Source organism: Typopeltis vanoorti, chromosome 10 (assembly GCF_054136105.1).
Source record: "Typopeltis vanoorti isolate ZY-2024b chromosome 10, IOZ_Tvanoo_1.0, whole genome shotgun sequence".
Taxonomy (NCBI): domain Eukaryota; kingdom Metazoa; phylum Arthropoda; class Arachnida; order Uropygi; family Thelyphonidae; genus Typopeltis; species Typopeltis vanoorti.
Genome location: NC_143558.1, coordinates 13,822,801 through 13,847,724, shown reverse-complemented (window position 1 = coordinate 13,847,724; position 24,924 = coordinate 13,822,801). Strand labels below are relative to the sequence as shown.

The window sequence follows — 24,924 nt, the reverse complement described above, 5'->3', positions numbered from 1 at the left end:
GATATCCGTTTCTTATCTGACTTCTTTAGGTTCCAAGTCTCGCATCCATAAGTCGCTGTTGGAAAAACAACTGCATCTAAAATCCTTAATTTTGTTCCCATGGAGATAGATCCATCCTTCCAGATTTTAGACAGGTCTCTGACTGTTGTTTTAGCCATTCCTAACCTTTTTCTGACATCTTCTGAACAGCAGTTCTTCACATTAATAATGGATCCCAGGTACTCAAACTTGCTGACCTCCTCAATTCTTTCTCCATTAAGATACACTTGTTTCTCAAGAGCTTCTCTGTTTGTTTTTCCTTTGAGAACCATGATCTTTGTCTTGCTAGAATTGAGTTGAAGTCCTCTGTTATTACTGATCTTGTTAACTTTGTCAAGAATTAGTCCTAATTCTTCCATGTCATTACAAAGGAGTACTGTATCATCAGCGTACCTCAGATTACTGATCAATCTACCTCCTATCGTAATTCCTGTCCTGAGCTCATCCAATGCTTCATGCATGATGTCCTCTGCATATATACTAAACAAGTGAGGAGAAAGTAAACATCCTTGTCTAATTCCTTTTCCAACTTGAAGCCAGTTGGTCAATCCAACACCTGTTTTTACTGTGGCTTCTTGCTCTTATACAAGTTGGCTATCAACCTGATAGTGTGTTGAGGAAAACCCATTCTTTTCATTACTTTCCACAGTTTCACATGCTCAGCACAGTCAAAAGCTTTAGAGTAGTCTAAGAAACACATTACCAGAGGGAGTCTGAATTCTTTATATTTTTCTATGATCTGTCTAAGGCAAAGGATCTGATCACTGGTGCCCCTATGTTTCCTAAAACCTGCTTGTTCCTCAGGCATCTCTGCCTCAACTTCGGCCTCAGTCTTATTTAGCATGATCTTTAATAAAAGTTTGCTTGCATGAGATAGCAAACTAATAGTTCTATAATTCTTGCATGCCTTCTTATCACCTTTCTTGTGTAGAAAACTGACTTCTTCCAGTCTCTATTCTTTCTCCCATATCCTTGTAATCAATCTATGAAACACTCTTATCCCTCCATCCCCTGTGGCCTTAATTAACTCTGCTGGGATTTCATCTGCACCTGGGGCCTTATTGCTGTTGAGCTGCTTAACTGCTCTTTCAACTTCATGGCTAAGAGGAGGTTCCAAATCAAAATTTTCTTGGTGGGAGGACTCCACATTTTCTTTATTCACTCTGTACAGTTCCTCACAGTATTCTTTCCATCTGTTTTTGATTTCCAACTCTTCTGTTAGTAATTATCCATTCCCGGTTTTTGATAACATTCAATTTAGGCTTAAACTTGTGCTTTAAGTCACGAACTAAATAAAACATCCTTTTATAATTATGCCTTCTCATCTGGAACTCAATTTCTTCACATTTATTAGTATAGAACTTTTCCTTGTCCTGCTTGATGGCTCTTCTGATTTCTCTATGTAATCTCTTGTATTCTTCGGTCCCTGTGTCTCTTTGTTTTTCCAACCGCCCTCTTTTGATTAGTTCCCATGTTGAATCTGATATCCATGGGTCTCTTGGTTTTCTTATTGGGCTGAGGCACGTCTTCGCTGTATCCTGTATTATCATCTTGACTCCTTCTCAAAGCATTTCTGGTGAGATTTCCTCATTGATCTCCAAAAAACCATACAGTCGAGATAATAAGTAGATAAATATTATTTATTTTCTTATTGTTCTCATCATCATCATTAAATTCCTGCCATGTACTCTCAAGGGGGTATAGGATGTGATAGTACTACATGAAAAAAATTACATCATTACTAACTTCCTGTCTACAATTTTCCTCCAAATCAGTCTGTTACTTGTCAAGACTCCAACATTATCAGATCTTATATTTCTATCATCTAAGGCACTTTGTACCTTATCAATCCATCTATATCTTAGTCTTCCTCTGGGTTTTTTTGCTGCCAACCTGGCAGAGAACACTTGTTTTGCTAATCTTTCTTTGCCCATTCTGTTTAAGTGACCATACCACCTGAGATTAGCTCTGCTAACGCATTCCTGGATGCTGACAATGTCAAGTTCTTTCCTAATATCCTCGTTTTTAATATGATATTGCCATTGATGCCATCTATTTATGCCTCTAAACTTTCTCAGGACTCTCATATCTGCGGTCTCTAGTCTTTGGTCAAGTGTTTTACTTCTGACCCAGCTCTCAGATCCATAAGTTAAAACTGGTTTGAACACTGTCTTGTATACAGCTAATTTAGTGTTCCGACTAATTTCTCTCTTACTCCATATGAATTTATTCAATTGACTTCCCACCATACCAGCTTTGCTGATTCTGTTGTCTATTTCTATATTTAATTTACCATCTTCACTAAAAATCGTGCCTAAGTACCTGAAATGTTTTACTTGTTCCACTGGTTCTCCATTCACAACACAGTTGACATTTTCAATGATTCTGCCTATTTTCATTGTCTTTGTCTTTTTATTGCTGACCTTCATACCATATCTATTACAAGAGCTATTCAATTTAGTCAGAGAATCTTGCAGACTTGTAGCGGATTTATTTAGAAGTATAACATCATCCGAATAAAGCAAAGAACTGACATTAACATCTCCAATTTTGATATCATGTTTAATACCACTTTCCTTCATAATGTGATCCATATAGATAATGAATAACAGAGGGGATAATGTACATCCTTGTCTCACACCAGATTTAACATTAAACCATCTTCCTGTACTTCCTTCAATTCTAACTCCTGACTTACAATTCAAATAAAGAAAGTATTGCTTGATATAATGCCCCATTGACACCATATAACTGTAGCATATTGAATAGCTTCTCTCTTGGCACCGTGTCATATGCCTTTTCCAAATCGACAAAACTTAAATACAGATCTTTGTTATATTCCCATGCTTTCTCGACTATTTGTCATAAAGTGAAGATCTGATCTTGACAGCCTCTATTTGACCTGAATCCAGCTTGTTCTTCACCAAGCTTTTCTTCTGCAATTCTTCTCAACCTTTTCTCAAGTATACTTGCATAGATCTTGCCAGGAACACTCAGTAAGGAAATACCTCTGTAATTCTCACATGCAGTTTTATTTCCCTTTTAATATATGGGTACTATGAGAGCTCTACTCCAATCATCGGGAATTCGTCCCTCTGTCTAGGCTTTCTGAACTATGCAATGCAGCCACTGTAAGTTCTTATACCATCATACTTCAGCATTTCTGGTCGAATAACATCTACTCCCGCTGCCTTTCCACATTTCAAGTCTTTGATGGCTTTTTCTACTTTCAAGTTTGGATATGTATTCCTAACTGCATGCCTGGTCAGTGTTTTTTTACCACTGTGCTGTCATCACTGCTTGTTTCATTTAGCAGTTTTTCAAAGTAATTACTCCATACTTCAAGGATATCTTTTTCATCTGTTTTCATGTCACCTTTATCATCTCTAACTCCTTTTACAGCACTCTTTCCTCCATTTCTAAGCTTCTTCAACAACCTCCAGAATATTTTGCCACCTTCTTGATATTTATTTTCTATATTCTTGCCAAAGTCCTCTCATGACTTTTGTTTAGCTAGTTTTACACAGTGTTTAGCTTTCTTGCATTTGTCTCTGTATTCTCTAAGAGCACAAGCTGACTTATTTGCCAATAACTTTTGATATGCTTTCTTCTTTTCCTTCACTGCCTCTTTAACTTCCTTTAACTGTCCACCATGGAGTTCTAATTTTTCTATCCTTGCAGACTTCACCACATGCCTCTCTAGCTGAATCAATCAGGGCTTTCTTCAAGGCTTGCCACTGTATCTCCAAGGTTTGATTCCTGTTCTCAAACTGTTTCATTTTTTCTTCAATGATCTTTATGTATTTTAGTCTACAGTTCACATCTGAGAGCTGCTCAACTTTTATTCGCTTTAAAACTTTCTTACATGTCATACTTTTCAATATGAAATTCAATTTTATCCTGCTGAAGACTAAATAGTGATCACTTCCAATTTCAAATCCTCTGTACACTCTGGTGTCCTGCACCAGGGAAAAAACATCACTATCAACAATAACATAGTCGATGATACTTTTCTTATTCCTTGCCTCTTCTCTCCATGTGAATTTGTGCACATTTTTATGTTGGAACATGGTGTTAGTAATAACCAGTCCATGTCCTGAGCAGAAATTCAACAGATATTTGCCATTATTATTAGCTTTGCTCTTTTCTCCAAATTTTCCCAAAATATTTTTGTATGTCTGACAATCATTTCCTACTCTGCTATTTAGATCCCCAACAAGGACCAACTTTTCCTTTTCCATTGTGTCAGTTGTTTTTTGTAAAGCCTCAAAAAATGCCTCTGCTTCTACCTTAGTAGACCCTTCTGTGGGACCATAGGCACAAATAAGTCTCATTGTCCAGTTCCCCATTCTCATATTTGCCCACATTACTCTATTTGAGACTGACTGCCATTTAAGAAGATTAGCCTTGTATTTTGTGTTGAATACTATGGCTACACCTTCTTTTCATTGATTGTCATTGCCTGAATATAACATTTTGTATTTATTGCTCAGAAAGATCGCACCAGTTTTGGTCTTTTTTGTTTCAGTCACCCCTATTATGTCGATCTGGTACTTATCTAATTCCTCAGCTAGCTCCATTTCTTTGCCATTCAGGCTTCTTACGTTGATAGTACCGATCTTTAACTCTGGTGATGTTGAGTTAGGGTGTGTTTTCAGATTTGTTCCAGTAGCTGACTTTTTGCTGTTTGCCCTGGTTCCCTGGCGAAAACAATGGGGCGTCACCCGCTTAAACCTTGTTTAAGCGGGTGATGCCCCAGCCGTGCATCACCCGCTTGAAAAACCTGGTCGGTTTTCCGCATTCATTTAAAGGCTATGTGGAGGTCTCCTCTCAGTTATACAGCTTTGACCCTTAAGCACCCTTCTTATTCTTCTTGTGTTGTGAATTAAATCCATTATAAAAAAAAACACAACATGATCATTGTTTTTTTTTTATCAGGGTGGAGGTAAATATGATATTGAAAAGAAAGCCATGTAAGAAAGTTATAAAAATGAATCAAAGCTTACAGAGGTGAGCTATAGACTCAGATCCAAAAATATTATTGAAGAAAAAATTAAGTAGTCTGAAAACAAAAACCAAACCTTGGAGACTCAGTGGTGGGTGATAGAGAAAGCATTGGCTGATTCAGCAAGAGGGGCACTAGTGAATTCAGAATTCTATAGTGGACAAGTGGACTAAGAAAGCTAAAGAGGTATTCATGAAAAAGAAGAAAGCACATAAAAAGTTCTTAGCAAGTAACTCAGAATGTGCTCCTCTGAGAGAATACAGAGAAATAATGTTAGAAATCAAAGGTGTAAATAGTTAAACAAAAATTATGGAAGCACTTTATAAGAGTATAAAAGATAAATATGATCAAGGTATCAAATATTCTGGAGACTGTTAAAAAGCTTAGAAATAGAGGAAAGAGAACCATATTCTAGATGTTTGAAGTAATTACGTTAAGCTGCAACATCAAATAAGAAGTCAAACATAAGAGTAGTGGAAAATATTCAAGAGGAATGCAAGAGTATATCAATACTTGAGGTAGAAAAAGCATCAAAAGCTTGAAATGTATATTATACTCTAAGTAATATTTTTGTTTTAAAGTCTGCATGTAAAGTATCTTTATGATTGGTCTGCTTATTTATAGAGGCAGTGGATTTAATCTGTTGCCTCAGTATCTCATAATACAAAAACAATATGGAAAGAACCACTACCCAAACTGGTTTTTAGCCTTTCTTGAGGTTTCAGTAGTCATATATTATTATTATTATATATATGTGACACCTTCAGGGAGTCCAAAGACTCATCGAGGAAGAGTGGGCCAACAGCATCGAACGATTAACCCCTCCAACTACTAAACGTGCTCAAACTTGCTTAACTTTTTGAGTGAGCCATTAGTAGTAGAGGCTCTACCAATCGACAACCTTTGCTGGCAAAATAATATTTGGGAATTTCATAATAAAATTGACTATTTTTTTGACTATTATTGACTATATTTTATGTATAAACATTATAAAATGAGGAATCACCATATTTTTCAATAAGAATATAACTTAATGAAAAACAGGAAGATAATTTTCTTGTTCATTATAATACACTTTATAATCCAGTGGAAAATATTAGCTCCTGCATAGTTCAATTGGAAAAATGATGGTATATTGCACCCTTCCATTGGAAAAGACCTGAATTTAATTCTTGTTGTTATGAAAGGAATCTTTATATGGGTTTTTTCATTTGAAAGTGAGTTCGCTGATCTTATATGGAGGCAGGAAGGTTTTTTTCCTCAGGGTAACTCAGGATTTTCATCCCAGATACAGGAAAATCAGCCTTCAGAACAAATACTGTTGGTAGTGGTTTGTAATAATTCTGGATCTAATATCCACTTGACTTATATGATTTATTAGTGGAAATTGCCTTCTTTAAATATATAACAATGGTGGTACTCACGAGGTCAAGCACATGAGTATCAACCTGTGCAACAAGGCGAGAGCCTCGCAAATCAAGTGGCATTAACGACATAGACTTTTCAAAAATGATTCAATATTGTGAATGTAATATGTATGCATGGTGGAGTGAAGAGATGTGTTTGTGGAGAGAGAGAGAGAGAGAATGAACAAGAAATGAAAGAAAGTATGGATTTGTAGGAAGTGCAATATTTTATTAGACCACGAGACAATGAATGCAAAACAGACTGGAAAGATAGAAGATGGCTTAAATGAAAGAAATGGAAATGAAAGGAAAGCTAGTGAAACCGAGGGAGTGAAAGAATGCAAGAATGTAAAAGCAAAATTTAGTGGTAAGGGAGCAAACAAAAGTATAAATGAGGAAGCAGAAATAAAGTGTGGCAGAATGAAAGGTAGCGAGACTGCAGGAGTGTGAGTGAGTGAAATTGTCGGAATACAAGATTTGATGAAACAGTTATTGAAAATGAAAAATGAAATGAAGAATAATGCAGAGTGATAGTAGATGTTTAGTGGAAACTAATGCAAGTGTACAAGTGAATAGAATGAAAGAAAAAGGAGTAAAAGAGGTGATGAGTGATTCCAGATAGCAGTGTATGGAGATTCCATAGTTAGAGGATTAGTTAATGAGAGAATTAATAAGGTCTACCATCCAGGAGAGAGAGAATGAGTAGGATAATTCAGACGTTGGACATAAGGAAGAAACGAGCAAGAGAGTTAGTGGTGATTGTGGATACAAATGATTTAAGTAGACACAAGGAGCATGTGAGGGTGAATATCAGGAGGATATTGAGAAGGGTGAAAGATAACAGTGTAGTGGGAAAGGTTAGGAGACAGCTTGGAGCTATAGTGTGGAATGAGTAAGGAAATAAATGCTGCATGGCAACTGACAAAGAAATACATAACAGCACCATTGTGTGAATTTACTCCAAAAGCCAAAAGGCTAAATAAGGTTGGTGTAAAATGGATAATGAGGAACTTAAGCATGAAATCTGGAAGAAGAAGAAGAAAGTACTTTGGAGGCAGTACAAGATGAATAATGGTAATAATCAGTTACAAGAAGAGTATAAAGAACATGCTAAGAGAGTGACTCAGTTATTATTATTATTATTATTATTATTATTATTATTATTATTATTATTCAGGCCTCCAAGGAGTCAAAAGACTCATCGAGGGAGGTCCTTCCTAAGACATAAAGTCTGTCAAGACTCACTGAGGGGAGGTCCCCCCCTGAGAAACACAAAGTCTATCATACCACTCTTTAAACTCACTGACCGTTCTCGCTCCCACCACTCCATCAGGCAATGCATTCCACGGCTCAACCACCCTCCACACAAAGAAACCACTCCTTACCCTCTTGCTCACAGTTTCCTTTCGTAACTTCCAGGGATGGCCTCTTGTCATCACTCCTTCCCGCTGATCAACCAAGCGAAAGAACTCCCCAGTGTCAACCCTGTAACCACCTCTCAACAGTTTAAAAGTCTCAATCATATCACCTCTCCTTCTTCTATCCACCAAACTCTGCAGTCCACATTCTCTCAGCCGATCCTCATAAATATCCTTGTACAGTCCTGAAACCATCTTTGTCACCCGTCTTTGTATCCTTTCCACAGTTAATTTATCCCCTTCAAATCCTGGGGACCAAATCTGAGAACAATAGTCTAAGTGTGGTCTGATCAGAGACTTATACAACGGAATGATAACCCTCTTATCTCTGCAGGTCAGTGTCCTTCTCATTATAGCAGCAATCCTCTGTGTTACCTTCACCACCTTTGCAATATGTCCCCTAAACTTCAGGTTTCTATCAATCATCAACCCCAGATCTCTTGTCTCCCCTACTTCCTCCAGTATAACTCCTCCCATAGAGTATGCAGTATCCCATCGATGTTTCCCAAACCTCAAGACCTTACATTTTGCTGCATTAAACTGACATCCCCATTCATTTGCCCATCTATCTAGCTTATTTAAATCCTCTTGCAGGGCTACCACATCTGCACTATTACTAATAATCCTTCCCAGCTTCGCATCATCTGCAAACAACTGAATATCCCCCTGCAATCCACTGGCTATGTCATTGATATAAAGGTTAAACAATATAGGTCCTAGTACTGAGCCCTGTGGGACCCCACTTGTAACCCTCTGCCTCCTGGAAACTGCTCCACCATACACAACTCTCTGATACCTATCAGACAGCCAATCCTGAATCCAGTTGACCAATCTGACATCCAGAACCATGTGCTGCAACTTAAATATCAGCTTATCATGTGGCACCCTGTCAAATGCCTTCGCCAAGTCTAAGAAAATTGCAGTATATGCCTTTCCCTCATCTAATGTTCTTGTAACTTTATTATAAAAGGCTAGCATATTGCTAAAACAAGAGCGTCCTTTCACAGATCCATGTTGATTCTCACAGATAACATTACCCTCATCTGCCCAATGCTGTACACGGTCCCTCACTACTTTCTCCAAGATCTTAACAACTACTGATGACACACAGACTGGCCTATAATTAGACACTTCCAGTCTGTTCCACCCTTATGCAATGGCACTATCTTACCTTCCTTCCATTCCCTGGGCACCTTTGCCAAAGCCAGACTTTCATTGAAAAGCCACGTTAAAGGTACTGTCAATTCCTTAGCACATTCTCTCAAAACTCGTGGCGAAATACCATCCAGTCCCACAGCTTTACTGACATCCAGAGTACTCAGTATCTGAAACACACTCTCCTCCTGTACCTCCAGACCTCGTACCAGTCCTATCCCTCTAGCATTAAAACTGACTCCTCTAGGATGAAATACTCCAATAAAGTGTTCATTGAACAATTCCACTATGTCCTCTGCATCAGTCACTCTATTCCCATTTTTATCCCACAATATCATTCTTCTACAGTCATTTCTCCTCCTACTGGCCACATAGCTAAAAAATTCCCTAGGATTTTCTTTGGATCTTAGGGCCAATCTCCTCTCATATTCCAGTTTCGCTTTCCTTACCACACTAGTCACTCTTCTGGCCTGTGTCTTATATTCCTCATGCATCTCTTCACCTATTCCATAGCCTCTTTTTCGCATGCAATTCCTGTTTAATATTGTTTGTCATCCACTTTACTCCAAATTGCGTCCTCTTCTTCACTCGTGGTATACAACTTACCATTGCTGATAACAAATATTCTTTCACAATTTCCCACGCACTGGTGATATCCTGGCCTTCCAATTCCTCCCTCCATATAACTTCCCGAAGTTGACGTCTAAGACTATTATAATTACCTGCCTTATAATTCCACATAAGTTCCCGTCTCTTTGATACTCCTGCATGTCTATTCATTTTCCAAGTCAACACCATATGGTCACTCTCTCCAACTGGTGGGAGAGACGTCAACTCAGTTATTATCAACTCTTCTGATGCTATAACCAAATCCAAAATTTTTGAACCTCTTGTTCCCTCTGTTACATGTTGCCTAAATGAAAACAAAATCGGAAAATCAGGCGAAGGAAAACCCAAGAGTTTTTTTAGATATGTGGCAAGTAGAAGGAAGAATGATCATAATGGATGATATTGTAGAATGGTAACTGCCGCAGAACATATTGTTGAGATATTTAGTGATCATATTATAAGGGTGTTTCATCCTGATCAGGGTGGAATCATGAGGAACTTGAGGAATCATGAGGTGTAGAGGACATAGGAGAGGACAGATTAATTGTGAGTGAGCAGGAGGTATTTGAGGAAATAAATAACCTTGATGTCAATAAGGCGATAGGATTTGAAGACATATCACAACACATCTTAAGAGAATGTTCCAGGGAATTGGAATATCATTGACATACCTGTTTAATGAGAGTCTTTCAACAGCACAAGTTTCAAGGGAGTGGAAGGAAGGTAAAGTTGTTTCACTGCATGAAGGTGATTTGGTAACTTCAAATTATAGGCCAATCTGTATATCTGGAGTTGTGGTGAAGGTACTGGAGAGATTGGTGAGAAGTAGGATACAGAAATGGGTTGATAATAGCAGTATTCTCTGTGGTTATCAGCATGGGTCATGTTTTACTAACTTACTTATGTACTATAACAAGGTGACAAATACCTTGCACAGGGGAGTTGCATATACAGTGGTGTACTTATATTTTGCAAAAGCTTTTGATAGACTGCCACACAATAAGCTTGTAAATAAATTGTAACATTTGAGATTGCATAACAGATGTCTAAGTTGGATCAGTGCAGTATCCCAAAAGAGGAAGGTCACTAGTGGTGTACTGTAAGTGTCAGTTTCGGGACCATTGTTGTTCTATTTGTATGTTAATGGTATTGGGATTGGTTTAATTAGTATTATGCAGCTGTTTGCAGATGATGCAAAACTCGGAAACTGGGTAGAGCAATGCATAGTCAAGCAGATGTTATGGCCTTACAAGTGTAACTGTCAGTTTGTCTAGTGAAATCTTATCAAAATGGACTAATAAAAGGCAAATATATAGATGCTTGGGCAGCACCTATGTCTTCTAAGTAGACCACACTAAAGCAACTTGTGAATGTTGGATAGTGTATTCCCGTAAGCTCTCTGGTCAACTTACCTTACAAAACTTTCATAGTTTCTACATTGGCTTTGAAATATGCTGGATATAATATCCACTTGACTTAATAATTTTGCATCGCCGAACTGAAGCCTTTTGGCTCTTTATTTTAGTAATTATTTTTGCGCACCAACCAAAACTTCATTTATGAAAAATACATTTCTCTGACATTTCAAGTTTCTTAGTAGTGAATGAGAGTTTTTGCTCTCTTAAGGTTTCTTCTGGATCTGGCTCCCATTGAGGGGGGGGGGGAACTTAAGATTAGTATTTAATATTTTAAAATATACTTAATATTTTCCAGCAGGGCCTCTATTGGGGCCATGCTAGTGGGTACTTATCCCTGGAATATGAGTGGTTCTGCTCAATGGTCAGGTGAGCTTGTCACTGAGTGGAACCAACACTGAGTTGGACGATCTTTCAGTCACTCATAGGGAGTGGTCTGAGGGATTGCATAATTTTTAGGGAGGTGCTTTACTTAAACAGTGCCTGGTCTCTGACGAGAATCAACCAGTTCTAAACAGCTGTCAAGCCGTGAAATCTTATCAAAATGGACTTATAAAAGGCGAATATATAGATGCTTGGGTGGCACCTATGTCTTCTAATTAATCCACACTAAGGCGACTCATGAATGCTGGGCAGTGTATTCCCGTAAGTTCTCTGGCCAACTTAGCTTTTGAAACTTTCATAGTTTCTACGTTCAGCTTTGAAATAATGCTGGTTCTGATATCCACTTGACTTATATAATAATAGAAAGGAGGTTGAAAAACTGACAGTACAATAATTGGAAATGTTTATATTAAGTAACTTTGATGTTAAGAAGGCTGTCCAACTGTATAGGATATCACCATGTATTTTATGGGAATGTGCTAAAGATCTGGTAGTGTCCTTATCTTGGTTGTTCATCAGTAGTCTGGCAGAGGAACAGTCTCAGAAGATTAGAAAGAAGGAAAAATAGTGCCACTGCATAAGGGAGAATCTGTGTAAATAGTGATAAACTATAGTTCAGTGTGTGTGTGTATCAAGTGTAGTAGTAGTAGTAGTATGAAGGTGTTAGAGAGACTGGTTAGGTGCCAGATAAAAACCGAAAATAAAAAATAATGAAAATAGAAATCTTTTGAGAAAGTGCCACACATTGGTTTCTTAAGATGAAGTCTTGCTTCAGTAAATAAGTTACTTTTCATAATAGGGTGATTAGTGTATTGAACAAGAGGAATTATTATTATTATATGAACACTGCCATGGAGTCCAAGGACTCATGGTAGGAGACCAATCTATCCACACAATCTATTATACCTCTCCTTGAACCCATCAACAGATAAAGCAGTCAAAACTGACTCTGCCAACCCGTTTCATTCTTGAAGCAAAAAATCTAGTCCTCATATCCCTACTGACAACACCTTTATTCAACTTCCAGGGATGACCACTTGTTCTGGTCCCTCTAGTCAATTGCTGAAACATTTCCCCTGCATCAATCCTTTAAAATCCTTTAAGCAACTTAAATGTTATTATTATTATTACACCCTCCATGGAGTCGACAGACTCATCATGAGTGGTTCATTCAACTGACAACATATTTATCATATAGAATAATCTTAAAATCCTTAACACTCCTTGCATTAACAACATATTCTGGTAATGCATTCCATTCACTGACAATTCTTCATGTAAAAAATCTAATCCTCACACCTTCTTCACCACACTTTCACACAACTTCCAGGAATGACCTCTGGTTCTTCCCCTCTCACCTTCTACTCTTTTTATAAACTGCTCTGGATTAATCTGATAAAATCCTCTCACTAACTTGAACGTCTCTATCACATCACCTCTCTTCCTCCTATCCACCAAACTCTGCAGTTCACATCTCTTCAACTTCTCTCCATAGCCACCATTCCAAACTTCTGATATTATCTTAGTCATTCATCTCTGGACCATCTCCAATGTTTGCACATCACATTGAAAACCAGGTGACGATATTTGAGCACAATAGTCCAAGTGTGGTCTAACCAGTGCATTATACAGTGGTACAACCACTTCCTTATCTTTGCATGTTAGAGTACTTCTTATCATAGCAGCACTATGATGTGCAACCTTTGCAACCATAGCAATATGCCATCTAAACTTCAGTCTACTGTTAACCATCACTACCAGATCTCTAATCTCATCCACTTCCTGCAGTACGGCACTATTGATATACTACACAGCCTTATATTTCTGCACTTCAAAATGCAATATCTTGCACTTATTGATATTATAACTACAATCCCACTCCTTTGTCTAAGTAAAAAGTCTATTCAAATCTTCCTAAAGGGATTCAGCATCAGCAGTGCTACTTATAATTCTTCCCAACTTTGCATCATCAGAAAATAACTGAAGATTCCCAGTCAGTCCACATGATATATCGTTTACAAACAAGTTAAACAGCAGGGGCTCAAAAACAGAACCCTGGGATACGCCACTGGTCACCCTTCTTTTTTGAGACACTGCTCCATCATACATGACCAACACCATCTAACCAATATACTGTCTATTCCTATCCTCTGCAGTTTGTACACCAACTTATGATGTGGTAATCTATCAAACGCTTTTGCAAAGTCTAAGAATGTCACTGTATATGATTCTCCTTTATCTAACACACTCTTCACCTTATCATAAAATGCAAGTAAATTACTGAAACAGGACCTACCCCTTTATAAATCCATGCTGATCTTCATAAAGAATGCATATCCATCAACCCAATTTTGTATTCCATTCCTTGTCAATCTCTCCAACACCTTGACCCCAACTGCAGTTATACAGACTGGCCTATAGTTGGAGACTTTTGTCTTAGAACCATGCTTGTGGAGTGGTACTATTTTACCCTCTTTCCACTCCTTAAGAATCCTACCCACTGCACTTTCATTAAATAACCAGGTCAAGGGCATAACCAACTGTGGTGCACATTCCTTAAGCATAGGTGGTGATATGTCATCCATTCCCACAGCTTTGTTTCGAATACTCCTTCCATTTGTGTATAAACATAACAATCACTGTGTGTTTGATACCATCCTACCAGCACCAACATTCTCTATTCTAGCTGTTATACTACACTTCTCTCTTCAGTTTGACCACTCCCATTTCCCTGATCCTGACTGTGATTTCCATTCTTACCTGTCTCATCGTCATCTTTATGCATTCCATCACCTTGTGCTGCTGCAACCACCTCTTCAACCTCATATCCATCTTCCTCCTGCTGTACAATCTGTTGATTTGTGCTATCCTGTTTCACAAGTAGACTCTGTCTACTATCGTATCCTCTCTTTTTCTCCATGTCATAATCACCTACTTTGTAGTTCCACAAATATCCCCTTCTTGATAGAATATTTCTCATGTTTTACAATCTCCCAAGTCAAGACTGCATGGTCACTTTCACCAATTGGAGGCAATGTTGTCACCTTGGTTATGAATAGCTTTTCTGATTCTATGACCGGGTCTGATACTCTTCAATCCCTAGTCCCTTCTATCACATGCTGCCTTAAGTAATTATCTCTTATCAGGTTATAAATTCTATTTCCTTTCTGACATGCGATCGTTCTTCCCTCAAATCTATACCTCCATACTTGAAGTCTCCCATAATAATCACTCGACCTGTACTCATTTTACTAATTTGGCAATGCATGTCTTCCAGATCATCTTTCATTTTAGAAATTATGGACTTTACAACCGTGTTATAAATATCTATTTTAATTTCCCGACGTTTCGATCTTCATATTAAGATCATCATCTGAAGCAGTGCCGGCGCCTAGTCTTTTTCTTGTGTGTGCGATTAATGTTTGGTGCCTTTCCAAAAAATTTTTTTTTGAATAAAGTGTGAATAAAATGAACAGGAAATGAGAAACAAATGAAAACCTATTTACAGTATAACGTTACCTATGGATTAGTCCTGCTTATACAATTTTTTTTTACACGGAACTCAACAATTAATCATAAGCTGATTTATGATGCATCAAAAAATAAAGAACTATTTTAGGTATATTTTCGTAAATTTTAATAAAAAATGACAGTGATATAATTGGGTCCAGGATACAATTTCAGAATTTATTTGTTCGTTTCCAGGAAGATCTGAAGGGGCCCAAATGGAAGATGACGTACATTCATAATTATACGTACCATTCTTACCATTTGTTGTTTGTTTAAACTCTTATCTCATATTTTTTGACATTTTTTAGGTGCCTTTTCTTCTGCGGCACCTGTGTATATTGCACACTTCGCACATGCCACCAGCCAGCCCTGATCTGGAGTATATACAATTATACAAGGACAAGCTGAGTTACATTATACATAGTAAGCTAAAGGAACAATGATTTGATCACTGGTTAATCTACTGATCTGCTCACTGGTTAATCTGTTTCACAAGTATGAAACAGTTTTTTTTTTTTTCCCCACTAGTGGAGAAAAAAAAAAAATTAATTATTTAGAAACTACATCTAAACTAAATTCTGTTTAAGATAACATAGGAAAAAATTCTTTCTTATAGATAGTCTTCTTTCAGTAACAATCATGTCCTATTTTTAGCATTACAATTTTTATTTTAGATTTAGGATTATCTACAGTCCTGTTTATAGTTAACTCTTAGAGAGAAAGGTTCTGTGGGTAGAATATGTGCCTTCCATATGTATGGGATTTTTAGACCATTATTATTGTTCAGATTGGGGTGGTTGATAAGAATCTCACAGGCTTCCTTAAATTTGCGTTCATATCATGTTTGGTGTGATGTAAACAACTGGTGCTTTTCCAGTTAATTCTATGTAAAGTGTTCAGGGCATGGTCAGAAAGGCCAGCTTCACCATAGTTATTATATTTAATGTGTTGTTTATGTTCCATTTGTCTGATAGGAATTGTGCGTCCTGTTTCCCCTATATATGGTATATTACAGGTGCAATAAATGTGGTATACTCCAGGGTGGACCAGCAGAGGAAGTGGGTCTTTGGATGAGTTGAGTAAGCTTTTTAGTTTTGCAGGAGGTTTAAAGGTGGCTTTGAGGTTGTATTTTTGTAATATTCTGTTTATTTTATCTGATGTCCCTTTAATGTAAGGAATGGTTATAGTTTTATTGTAGTCTGGTTTATCTTTGTTTTTTATTGAGGTCTTGTAGGGAATTTTGTTAGTGGTGTTATGGCTGTAACCATTTTTTAGAAAAGCATTACTGATAACTTTAAATTTGTATTTTAATGCTTGTTCATTAGGGCAGATCTTCAAAGCCCTGTTTTTTAGAGTATTAATGACACCTAGTTTTTGTGTTGGGTGGTGGTGGGAATTTATGTGTGTATATATTGGTCAGTATGTGTCTATTTCCAGTAAACAGTGAAGGAAAGACTGCCAGAAGGAAGACATGTGACAAGTGTATATAGAAACGGAAGTGTTTTCTGTTTTTCAATTTCAATTGTGAACTGTATGAATTTATGTTGTTTGTTTAGGTGGCTAAGGAAAGTGTCTAGTGTCTGGCGGCCGTGGGGCCAGATCGCAAAAACATTGTCAACGTATCTTAGCCAGACTTTGGGTTTTAAAGGAGAGGAATCTAGAGCATATTGCTCAAAATGTTCCATATAAAAGTTGGCAATGGGGGGGGGGTAATGGCGAGCCATGGCTGTGCCTTCTTTTTGTAGGTAGAAAGCATTTTGCCATAAAAAATAATTAGAACGATACATGCGCAAAGAGCACCATTATATCTGGAGGGAATTTGTTCTGTAAAAGAAGGATTGTGTCATTGATTGGGACATTCGTAAAGAGGACAGAGAAGTCAAAACTGACTAATAAATCTTCTTTTTCTAGTAATGTCTTTGATTATGTTTATGAAGTGTTGTGTGTTTCTGATATAGGAGGGGAATGACCTACCAACTCCTTGAATGTTGGTGATAATTCGGGCTAGCTATACCTTTGACTATCAGCCAGAATGGGTATCTTGTGTATCTTGGGTAGACCATAATTTTTATTTTATTTTTTTTTCACTAGAGGTCATTACAGTAGATTAACCGGTGATCAAATCATTGTTCCTTAAGCTTACTGTGTATAACAAGCTGAGTCAACTTGTCCTTGTATATTTGTATATACTCCAGATGATGATCTTAATATGAAAATTGAAACATCGGGAAATTAAAATAGTTATTTATAACACAGTTGTAAAGTACACGGTTTCTAAAATGAATGCTGATCACCGTGCAACACTAAAAGAAAGGTTCCAGATCATCTGTTGAACTCTCTGGCCTATAGAAACAACTAGTTGTATGTTTTGTCTTAATAGCCTTAATCTCATACTAGACTGCTTCAATTGAACAGCCAGCCTCCCCCTCTGTCTCCTATTCATTTTGGTTGCAATTGATCTGTTATCATCAGCAATACTCCTCCCCCATCCTATCTTCTCTATCTTCCTTGAAAATACTAAACCTCTCACATTCACTCCCTGTGACTACATCATCTGCTATTAGCCAAGTCTCACTAATATCCATAACTTTTGGAAAGGTTGCACTAACCAATGCCAAAAACTCCTCCTCCTTGTTCCTGATACTTCTGGCATTAGTATATACAGACTGCAGTATCCCCTTAGTCCCCCCACCCACCTTTACTTTCTGAATTGACTACCCTCTACAATATTTTTGCTTGAGAGAATTGAAGCCATGAGGATCATTCTCACACTCATTTTCTTCATGGGTACCTTCACACAAACTCACCTGTTTCCACACTAATTGCTTAGGTTTTCCTGAATTTGCACTTCAGCATGCACAGTGAACAATGCTCTCCCCCTCTCTCTCTCTCGATACCTAAACCATTTAGATGATGTCCATCAGCATTGCACAAATCCTTCTTTCTGTCAAACAGAGACCACAGATCCACAAATTCTACATCATTCCTTTTGCACAATCTACATATAGGGTCATTGGATATCGATGCCCACCTCTTCAATTCACCTCTATCATAATGTGGTAGGAGACTTCCCATCTTCACTTTCTCACTCTTCACTTTTACCTCTTCTAACAGCTCCTTTATATCCTCCCTCATAGCATACTTCTCACCTCTCAAATCATTTGTACCAACCATGACAGTCATCTCCTCTGATTTACCTTTTTGCATCTGGATGGCATGGGTAATATCGTGAATTATAGAGTGGTTTATCTGGATTTTCCAAAAGCATTTGATCAAGTACCACATAATTACTACTGCTGAACTTGAACAGGTTGGGGATTGGATAGTCATTTGGTAGCTTAGTCTGGAACAGCCTTCTTCATAGTATTCTCAGAAAACAACAGAATGTAAGTCTTCAAGAAAAAAATCAGTAGACTTCTCTTCACCTCTACATTGACACTGGTGCACTTTATTATTATTATTTATTATTATTCAGGCCTCCATGGAGTCAAAAGACTCATCGTGGGAGGTCCTTCCTAAGAACATAAAGTCTGTCAAGATTCATCGAGGGGAGGTCCCCCTTAAGAAACACAAAGTCTATCATACCACTCCTTAAACTCATTGACCATTCTCGCTCTCACCACTCCATCAGGCAATGCATTCCACGGTTCAACCACCCTCCACGCAAAGAAACCACTCCTCACCCTCTTGCTCACAGTTTCGTTTCGTAACTTCCAGGGATGGCCTCTTGTCATCACTCCTCCCTGCTGTTCAACCAAGCAAAGGAACTCCCCAGTGTCAACCCTGTAACCACCTCTCAACAGTTTAAAAGTCTCAATCATATCATCTCTCCTTCTTCTATCCACCAAACTCTGCAGTCCACATTCCCTCAGCCGATCCTCATAACTATCCTTGTAGAGTCCTGAAACCATCTTTGTCATCTGTCTTTGTATCCTTTCCACAGTTAATTTATCCCCTTCAAATCCTGGGGACCAAATCTGAGAACAATAGTCTAAGTGTGGTCTGATCAGAGACTTATACAACAAAATGAGAACCCTTTTATCTCTGCAGGTCAGTGTCCTTCTCAGAATTGCAGCAATCCTCTGTGTTACCATCACTACCATTGCAATACGTCCCCTAAATTTCAGGTTTCTATCAATCATCAACCCCAGATCTCTTGTCTCTCCTACGTCCTCCAGTATAACTCCTCCCATAGAGTATGCAGTGTCCCATCGATGTTTCCCAAACCTCAAGACCTTATATTTTGCTGCATTAAACTGAAACCCCCATTCATTTGCCCATCTAGCTAGCTTATTCAAATCCTCTTGCAGGGCTACCACATCTGCACTATTACTAATAATCCTTCCCAGCTTCGCATCATCTGCAAACAACTGAATATCCCCTTGCAATCCACTGGTAATGTCATTGATGTAAAGCTTAAATAATATAGGTCCTAGTACTGAGCCCTGTGGGACCCCACTTGTAACCCTCTGCCTCCTGGAAACTGCTCCACCATACACAACTCTCTGATACCTATCAGACAGCCAATCCTGAATCCAGTTGACCAATCTGACATCCAGACCCATGTGCTGCAACTTAAATATCAGCTTATCATGTGGCACCCTGTCAAATGCCTTTGCTAAGTCTAAGAAAAATTGCAGTATATGCCTTTCCCTCATCTCAAGTTCTTGTAACTTTATTATAAAAGGCTAGCATATTGCTAAAACAAGAGCGCCCTTTCACAAATCCATGTTACTCTCACAGATAACATTACCGTCATCTGCCCAATGCTGTATACGGTCCCTCACTACTTTCTCCAAGATCTTAACAACTACTGATGATGCACAGACTGGCCTATAATTAGACACTTCCAGTCTGTTACCACCCTTATGCAATGGCACTATCTTACCTTCCTTCCATTCCATGGGCACCTTTTCAGCAGCCAGAATTTCATTGAAAAGCCAGGTTAAAGGCACTGTCAGTTCCCTAGCACATTCTCTCAAAACTCATGGTGAAATACCATCCAGTCCCAAAGCTTTACTGATATCCAGAGTACTCAGTATCTGAAACACACTCTCCTCCTGTACCTCTAAACCTCAAACCAGCCCTATCCCTCTAGCATTAAAACTGACTCCTCTATGATGAAATACTCCAATAAAGTGTTCTTTGAACAATTCCACTATGTCCTCTGCATCAGTCACTCTATTTCCATTTTTATCCCACAATATCATTCTTCAACAGTCATTTCTCTTCCTACTGGCCACATAGCTAAAAAATTTCCTAGGATTTTCTTTGAATCTTAAGAACAATCTCCTCTCATTTTCCAGTTTCACTTTCCTTACCAAACTAGTCACTCTTCTGGACTGTGTGTTATATTCTTCATGCATCTTCTCTTCACCTGTCTCCTTATATTGCATGCAATTCCTGTTTAACATTGTTTGTCATCCACTTTACTCCAAAATGTGTCCTCTTCTTCACTTGTGGTATACAACTTATCGTCGGTGCTAACAAATATGCTTTCACAAGTTCCCACGCACTAATGATATCCTGGCCTTCCAATTCCTTCCTCCATGAAACTTCCCGAAGTTGACATCTAAGACTATTATAATCACCTACTTTATAATTCCACATAAATTCCCGTCTCTTTGATACTCCTGCATGTTTATTCATTTTCCAAGTCAAAACCATATGGTCACTCTCTCCAACTGGTGGGAGAGATGTCATCTCAGTTATTATGAACTCTTCTGATGCTATAACCAAATCCAAAACTCTGGAACCTCTTGTTCCCTCTGTTACATGTTGCCTAAGACATTTGTCCCTCAAGAATTCTAGAAATTCCATTCCCCTATTGCTACATGCATCTTCCACTCTCCAATTTATACTACTGTAGTTAAAATCTCCCATAACAATCATTCTACTTGCACTTGCCATACTTAACTGTCTAAACATCTCCTGGTCCCCTCCCCTCGATGAGTCTTGATAGACTTTGTGTTTCTTAGGAAGGACCTCCCACGATGAGTGTTTTGACTCCATGGAGGCCTGAATAATAATAATAATCAAAATAATAATAATAAAGTGTATGATTTCAAAATTTGGCATGCAGTGATTGGATGTAGGGAATACATTTGGTATAGAAATTTTGATGGAGGTGTAGGAAATGGCAATGGATAAGGACCCAAAGTTTAGGAGTCACATTGTTAAGTTTAGAGTATATTACAATGTATTATGATGATGATAAAGAGCACTTCGACATGTAGAAGCAAAGATGTTATGATTTGTCATACCTTAGGCTTTGATCAAGCCACAAATGACTGTTGTGCACAATCTGTTCACTGGGTTTTTCAAGGGAATTAGGAATTATTATTAGTATTATTATTTTGAACTTTAAAGGAGTCACAAGACTTATCACAGGAGGACAATCTTAGACAATACAAATTCTGTCATACTACTCCTTAAACCTGTTTATCATCTGCACATTCACCACCCTATCAGGCAATCCATGATCAGACCACCTTCCGTGCAAAAAGCCACTTCACATCCTTCTACTCTCTACTTCCTTTTTCATCTTTGAGGGATGACTCCTTGTTCCACTGTATAAAAAATTTCCCTGGTATCATTCCGATAAATACCTCTCAATGTTTAAATGTCTTAATATGATGGAGGAGAAGGTTCAGAAAAGATTGACTAAGGTGTTGTCTCTGAAATGTAGTATATGAAGATCAGACTAAGTGAATGCCAACTTCAAAGCCTTGTAAATAGGAGGAAAAAGTGGAGATATGATTCAGGCATATAAGTTGATAGATGGTTAGTTACTAGGTTAATATGGCGGTAATTTTTTCACAGAATGAAGAAAAGCAGGGGTTAATTAAGAGGCCATCTTTAGAAGCTGTACAAGGAGGATGGGAGTGAGAAGCAGGTTCTCTGTCTGAAGGAGGTGTGTAGAATTCATTGCCAGAGAGTGTGAAATAGCAAATGAGTTTAATTCATATTTCAGTGATCTCTGTGTATGACAATGGTGACCTTCCATGATGAGTCTTTTTACTTCATGGAGTCATGGAGGTATGATAATAATAATGATAATATTTGAATAATACTGGCAAATTCATAAAGCTTATTGAATTTTCCAGTGATTGGTTTTTCCAGTTTTAAAATTCAGATTTGTGTTGCAGAGTTTGATTTAATTTAATGGTCTTGGTTGCAATGTAGTATAGCTCATATAGAAATTCTGTTCTGTACACATCATATCTTTGTTGGTATAACTTTGAACTGTATGAAACCCTGTTGTCTTGGCTGTAAATGACGGAATTTTTTGCAGTATTTTAAGACTATTGTTGAATGGGAGTTATCTGAGTGAGTATAAGATTTTCATAATATTTGATTTATTGCTGAGATGAAGTGCTAACAGCAAAACAAACAAAAAAAAAGTGATTGCTGCCTCAGAAAGATCTCTTTTAAATATATATATAAAAAAAAAAATCAGCTAACACCTTTTTATTCCCGTATAGGGAGTAGGCGAGGCCATTTAGCCCTATCTAACTTTTGGAGACCGAGTGGGCAGTTCAATCTCCACTGGTACCCAATCAGAGATAGATGGTCTAAGGCTATTACTAATTAAGCAGCACACAGTGAAGAGAGATTGCTCAACATGTGCTGCCATTTCTTGGTCCTTAACCCTAACACAATATATTTAATGTCTGAAATGATGTGGGTTCTACGATCAATTTTCTTGAGTTTACGGGACAAAAAAATCCTAGTTTCCATGAGAAAAAACCTGCTTGCCCATGCCAGAGATCGACAAACTCAAGAACCGGTCGAAAAAGGGCTTAGAAAAATTTCCTCTAGTCACCGACTAGATTCAAAAGCAAATCTTCTTTCTTGCGGTCAAGTGCTGTGGTGTGCAAATGCCACATTCACTGAACTACACAGGCTTTTAAATATACCATAATCTTTTAATAGCAGCATCATTCAGTGCATTGTATGAATAAATCTAAAAATTATATATGCTTATTTCTATAGAATTATGTTAAATCATTTTTGCTTACCTCCACTATGCACATATGCAATATACAGACACATAAACATAGACACGTATAAACACTTTATGAATAGTTTATTTTCTTTTAGTATGGATAATGCATTTTTAAGGCTGAGGTTGAGAAATGCTGCATTTTTTTTTTATAGTAATGATCATCCTTTTCATGGAATGCAAAATTGCATATGATTTACGCGTAGAATATATAACCTGCATGGAAAGCTGTTTTTATTTTATTTTATTTTATTTTGCTTAAACTTTAAATTGTATTTGAATTAATATAATACAGTAGCATTGTTTAGGAATAGCAAAATTAATAAAGATATTAATTTTATGTTCTAACTATTATTAAAATGTAATAATTATATCTTTGCTGATCCAATGAGAAAAGATTTAAAAAAAAGTTATAGGCACAGTAATTACTAAATTAAAATTTGGTTGGGTATATTAAAATGACTTAAGTTAATTATAATTCTTAAATATAGATATTTTGGTGCAAGTGCCTCTGGATCCAATTAACTGCTTATGCCAAGAAGGTTATGCTTACCTTATTTTGGGGAGTAAGGATCTGAAGACTAAACTTTTATATAGTTAATACATATTAAGCTCATACATGATAATAAGGCTTTGCTTGACCACTGAAGTGGCAGAACTCATAGAATAATTAATTATATCAGCTTCTATGACTTATGATTGTGTGTGTGTGTGTGTGTGTGTGTGTGTAGGGAGAGAGAAAGAGAGAAAGGGAGGGAGGGAGGCAGGGAGAGAGAGAAAAGCTTTATATATTTGTTTCTTTCCTAGAAGGAATGCAATACTGGACATCAGAGAAAAAACACTATTTTGCATTTCTTGTGTATATGTATGTGTAAAATTTTGGCCTTCATTAAACGTTACTTGTTTTTATAACAGAGCTAATCTTGAGTGTGTAATCTTCTTGGCCATCAGTTGGTTGGATCCACAAGCACTTCCCAGCAAGCAGTATTGAAACAACTGTTGTGACTCTAGCAATTGAAAATTTTGAATAACTAACTACTGCAGGTATGCTGGATGTGCTCCATTGTGTGCTGATTGACAGTCCTGAAGCTCTGAATATGATGAAAGAAGATCACATTAAAGTTATCATCTCACTGTTGGAAAAACATGGCAGAGATCCTAAGGTAATATATGCATTGTCTTGGAAGGGAATAATATTATTTGAAATAATATATTATTATTTTAAGTAATTAATATCATTTTAGTTTTGCTTTACTAAGCCACTCAAGAAATTAATATCAGTTAATACTGAGAAATGTTTGAAGTCACGATGCTCCTAAATTGTTTGAAGTTGGAAAAAAAAAAGCTAAACTATTTTTGGCTGTGGAGCAGTCCCTTTTCGTTAGTTTTTGGTTAGACAGTTTTTGGCTACTCATATCTGATAACATTTTAATGCAATGGCCAGTATCATCATGCATGTTGCTGGCTTACCATATATGTATAACAGCTTTTTATTCCTTTTCTTTATTCCCAGTTCTTTCAAAATCACAAATTTACATAATTCATATTTTCTGTATTTTTTTATTATTTATTTTTACATATTTCATTTATCTGAATGTTATTTCTACACTCAGTTGTCAGTATCTTGTGGTCATCACTTTTGATTATATACTGTCTCAGCTCTGATCAAGTCTTGTGTCAAGGTTTTACCATCTTTACCTCCAGAAATTTTACACAGGTACATTAATTAATATACTTTAATTAAAATCTTACCTGATTTTAAATTTTTATCCTAGTTGTTACAAAGTGACTACTTTTTCTGCTCCATAGCCATAAATAGCTTAGCATTTTCCTTTCCAACTTTATCCTCAGTTATTTAATTACATTACCTGTGGGTAGCAATACTTCACTTTAATCATTTCACTTTATCTGATAAATAAAGATAGTTTTCGTTTATATTTCAAAAAGAGAAAATCATAGTCTGTCTATTGGCCGAGTG

At 37.2% G+C, this 24,924-nt stretch overlaps 1 protein-coding gene across 3 annotated transcripts in view; it reads left to right on the top strand.

Annotated features, from left to right (window-relative positions):
- RyR (Ryanodine receptor) overlaps positions 1–24,924 on the top strand; it is a 1,703,288-nt gene that overhangs the window by 311,737 nt on the left and 1,366,627 nt on the right. For all 3 annotated transcript variants that reach the window (XM_090399345.1, XM_090399347.1, XM_090399344.1), the window contains exon 18: positions 23,991–24,109. In XM_090399345.1, coding sequence (XP_090255471.1) covers positions 23,991–24,109 — 119 coding nt within the window. The remainder of the gene's footprint in view (positions 1–23,990; positions 24,110–24,924) is intronic.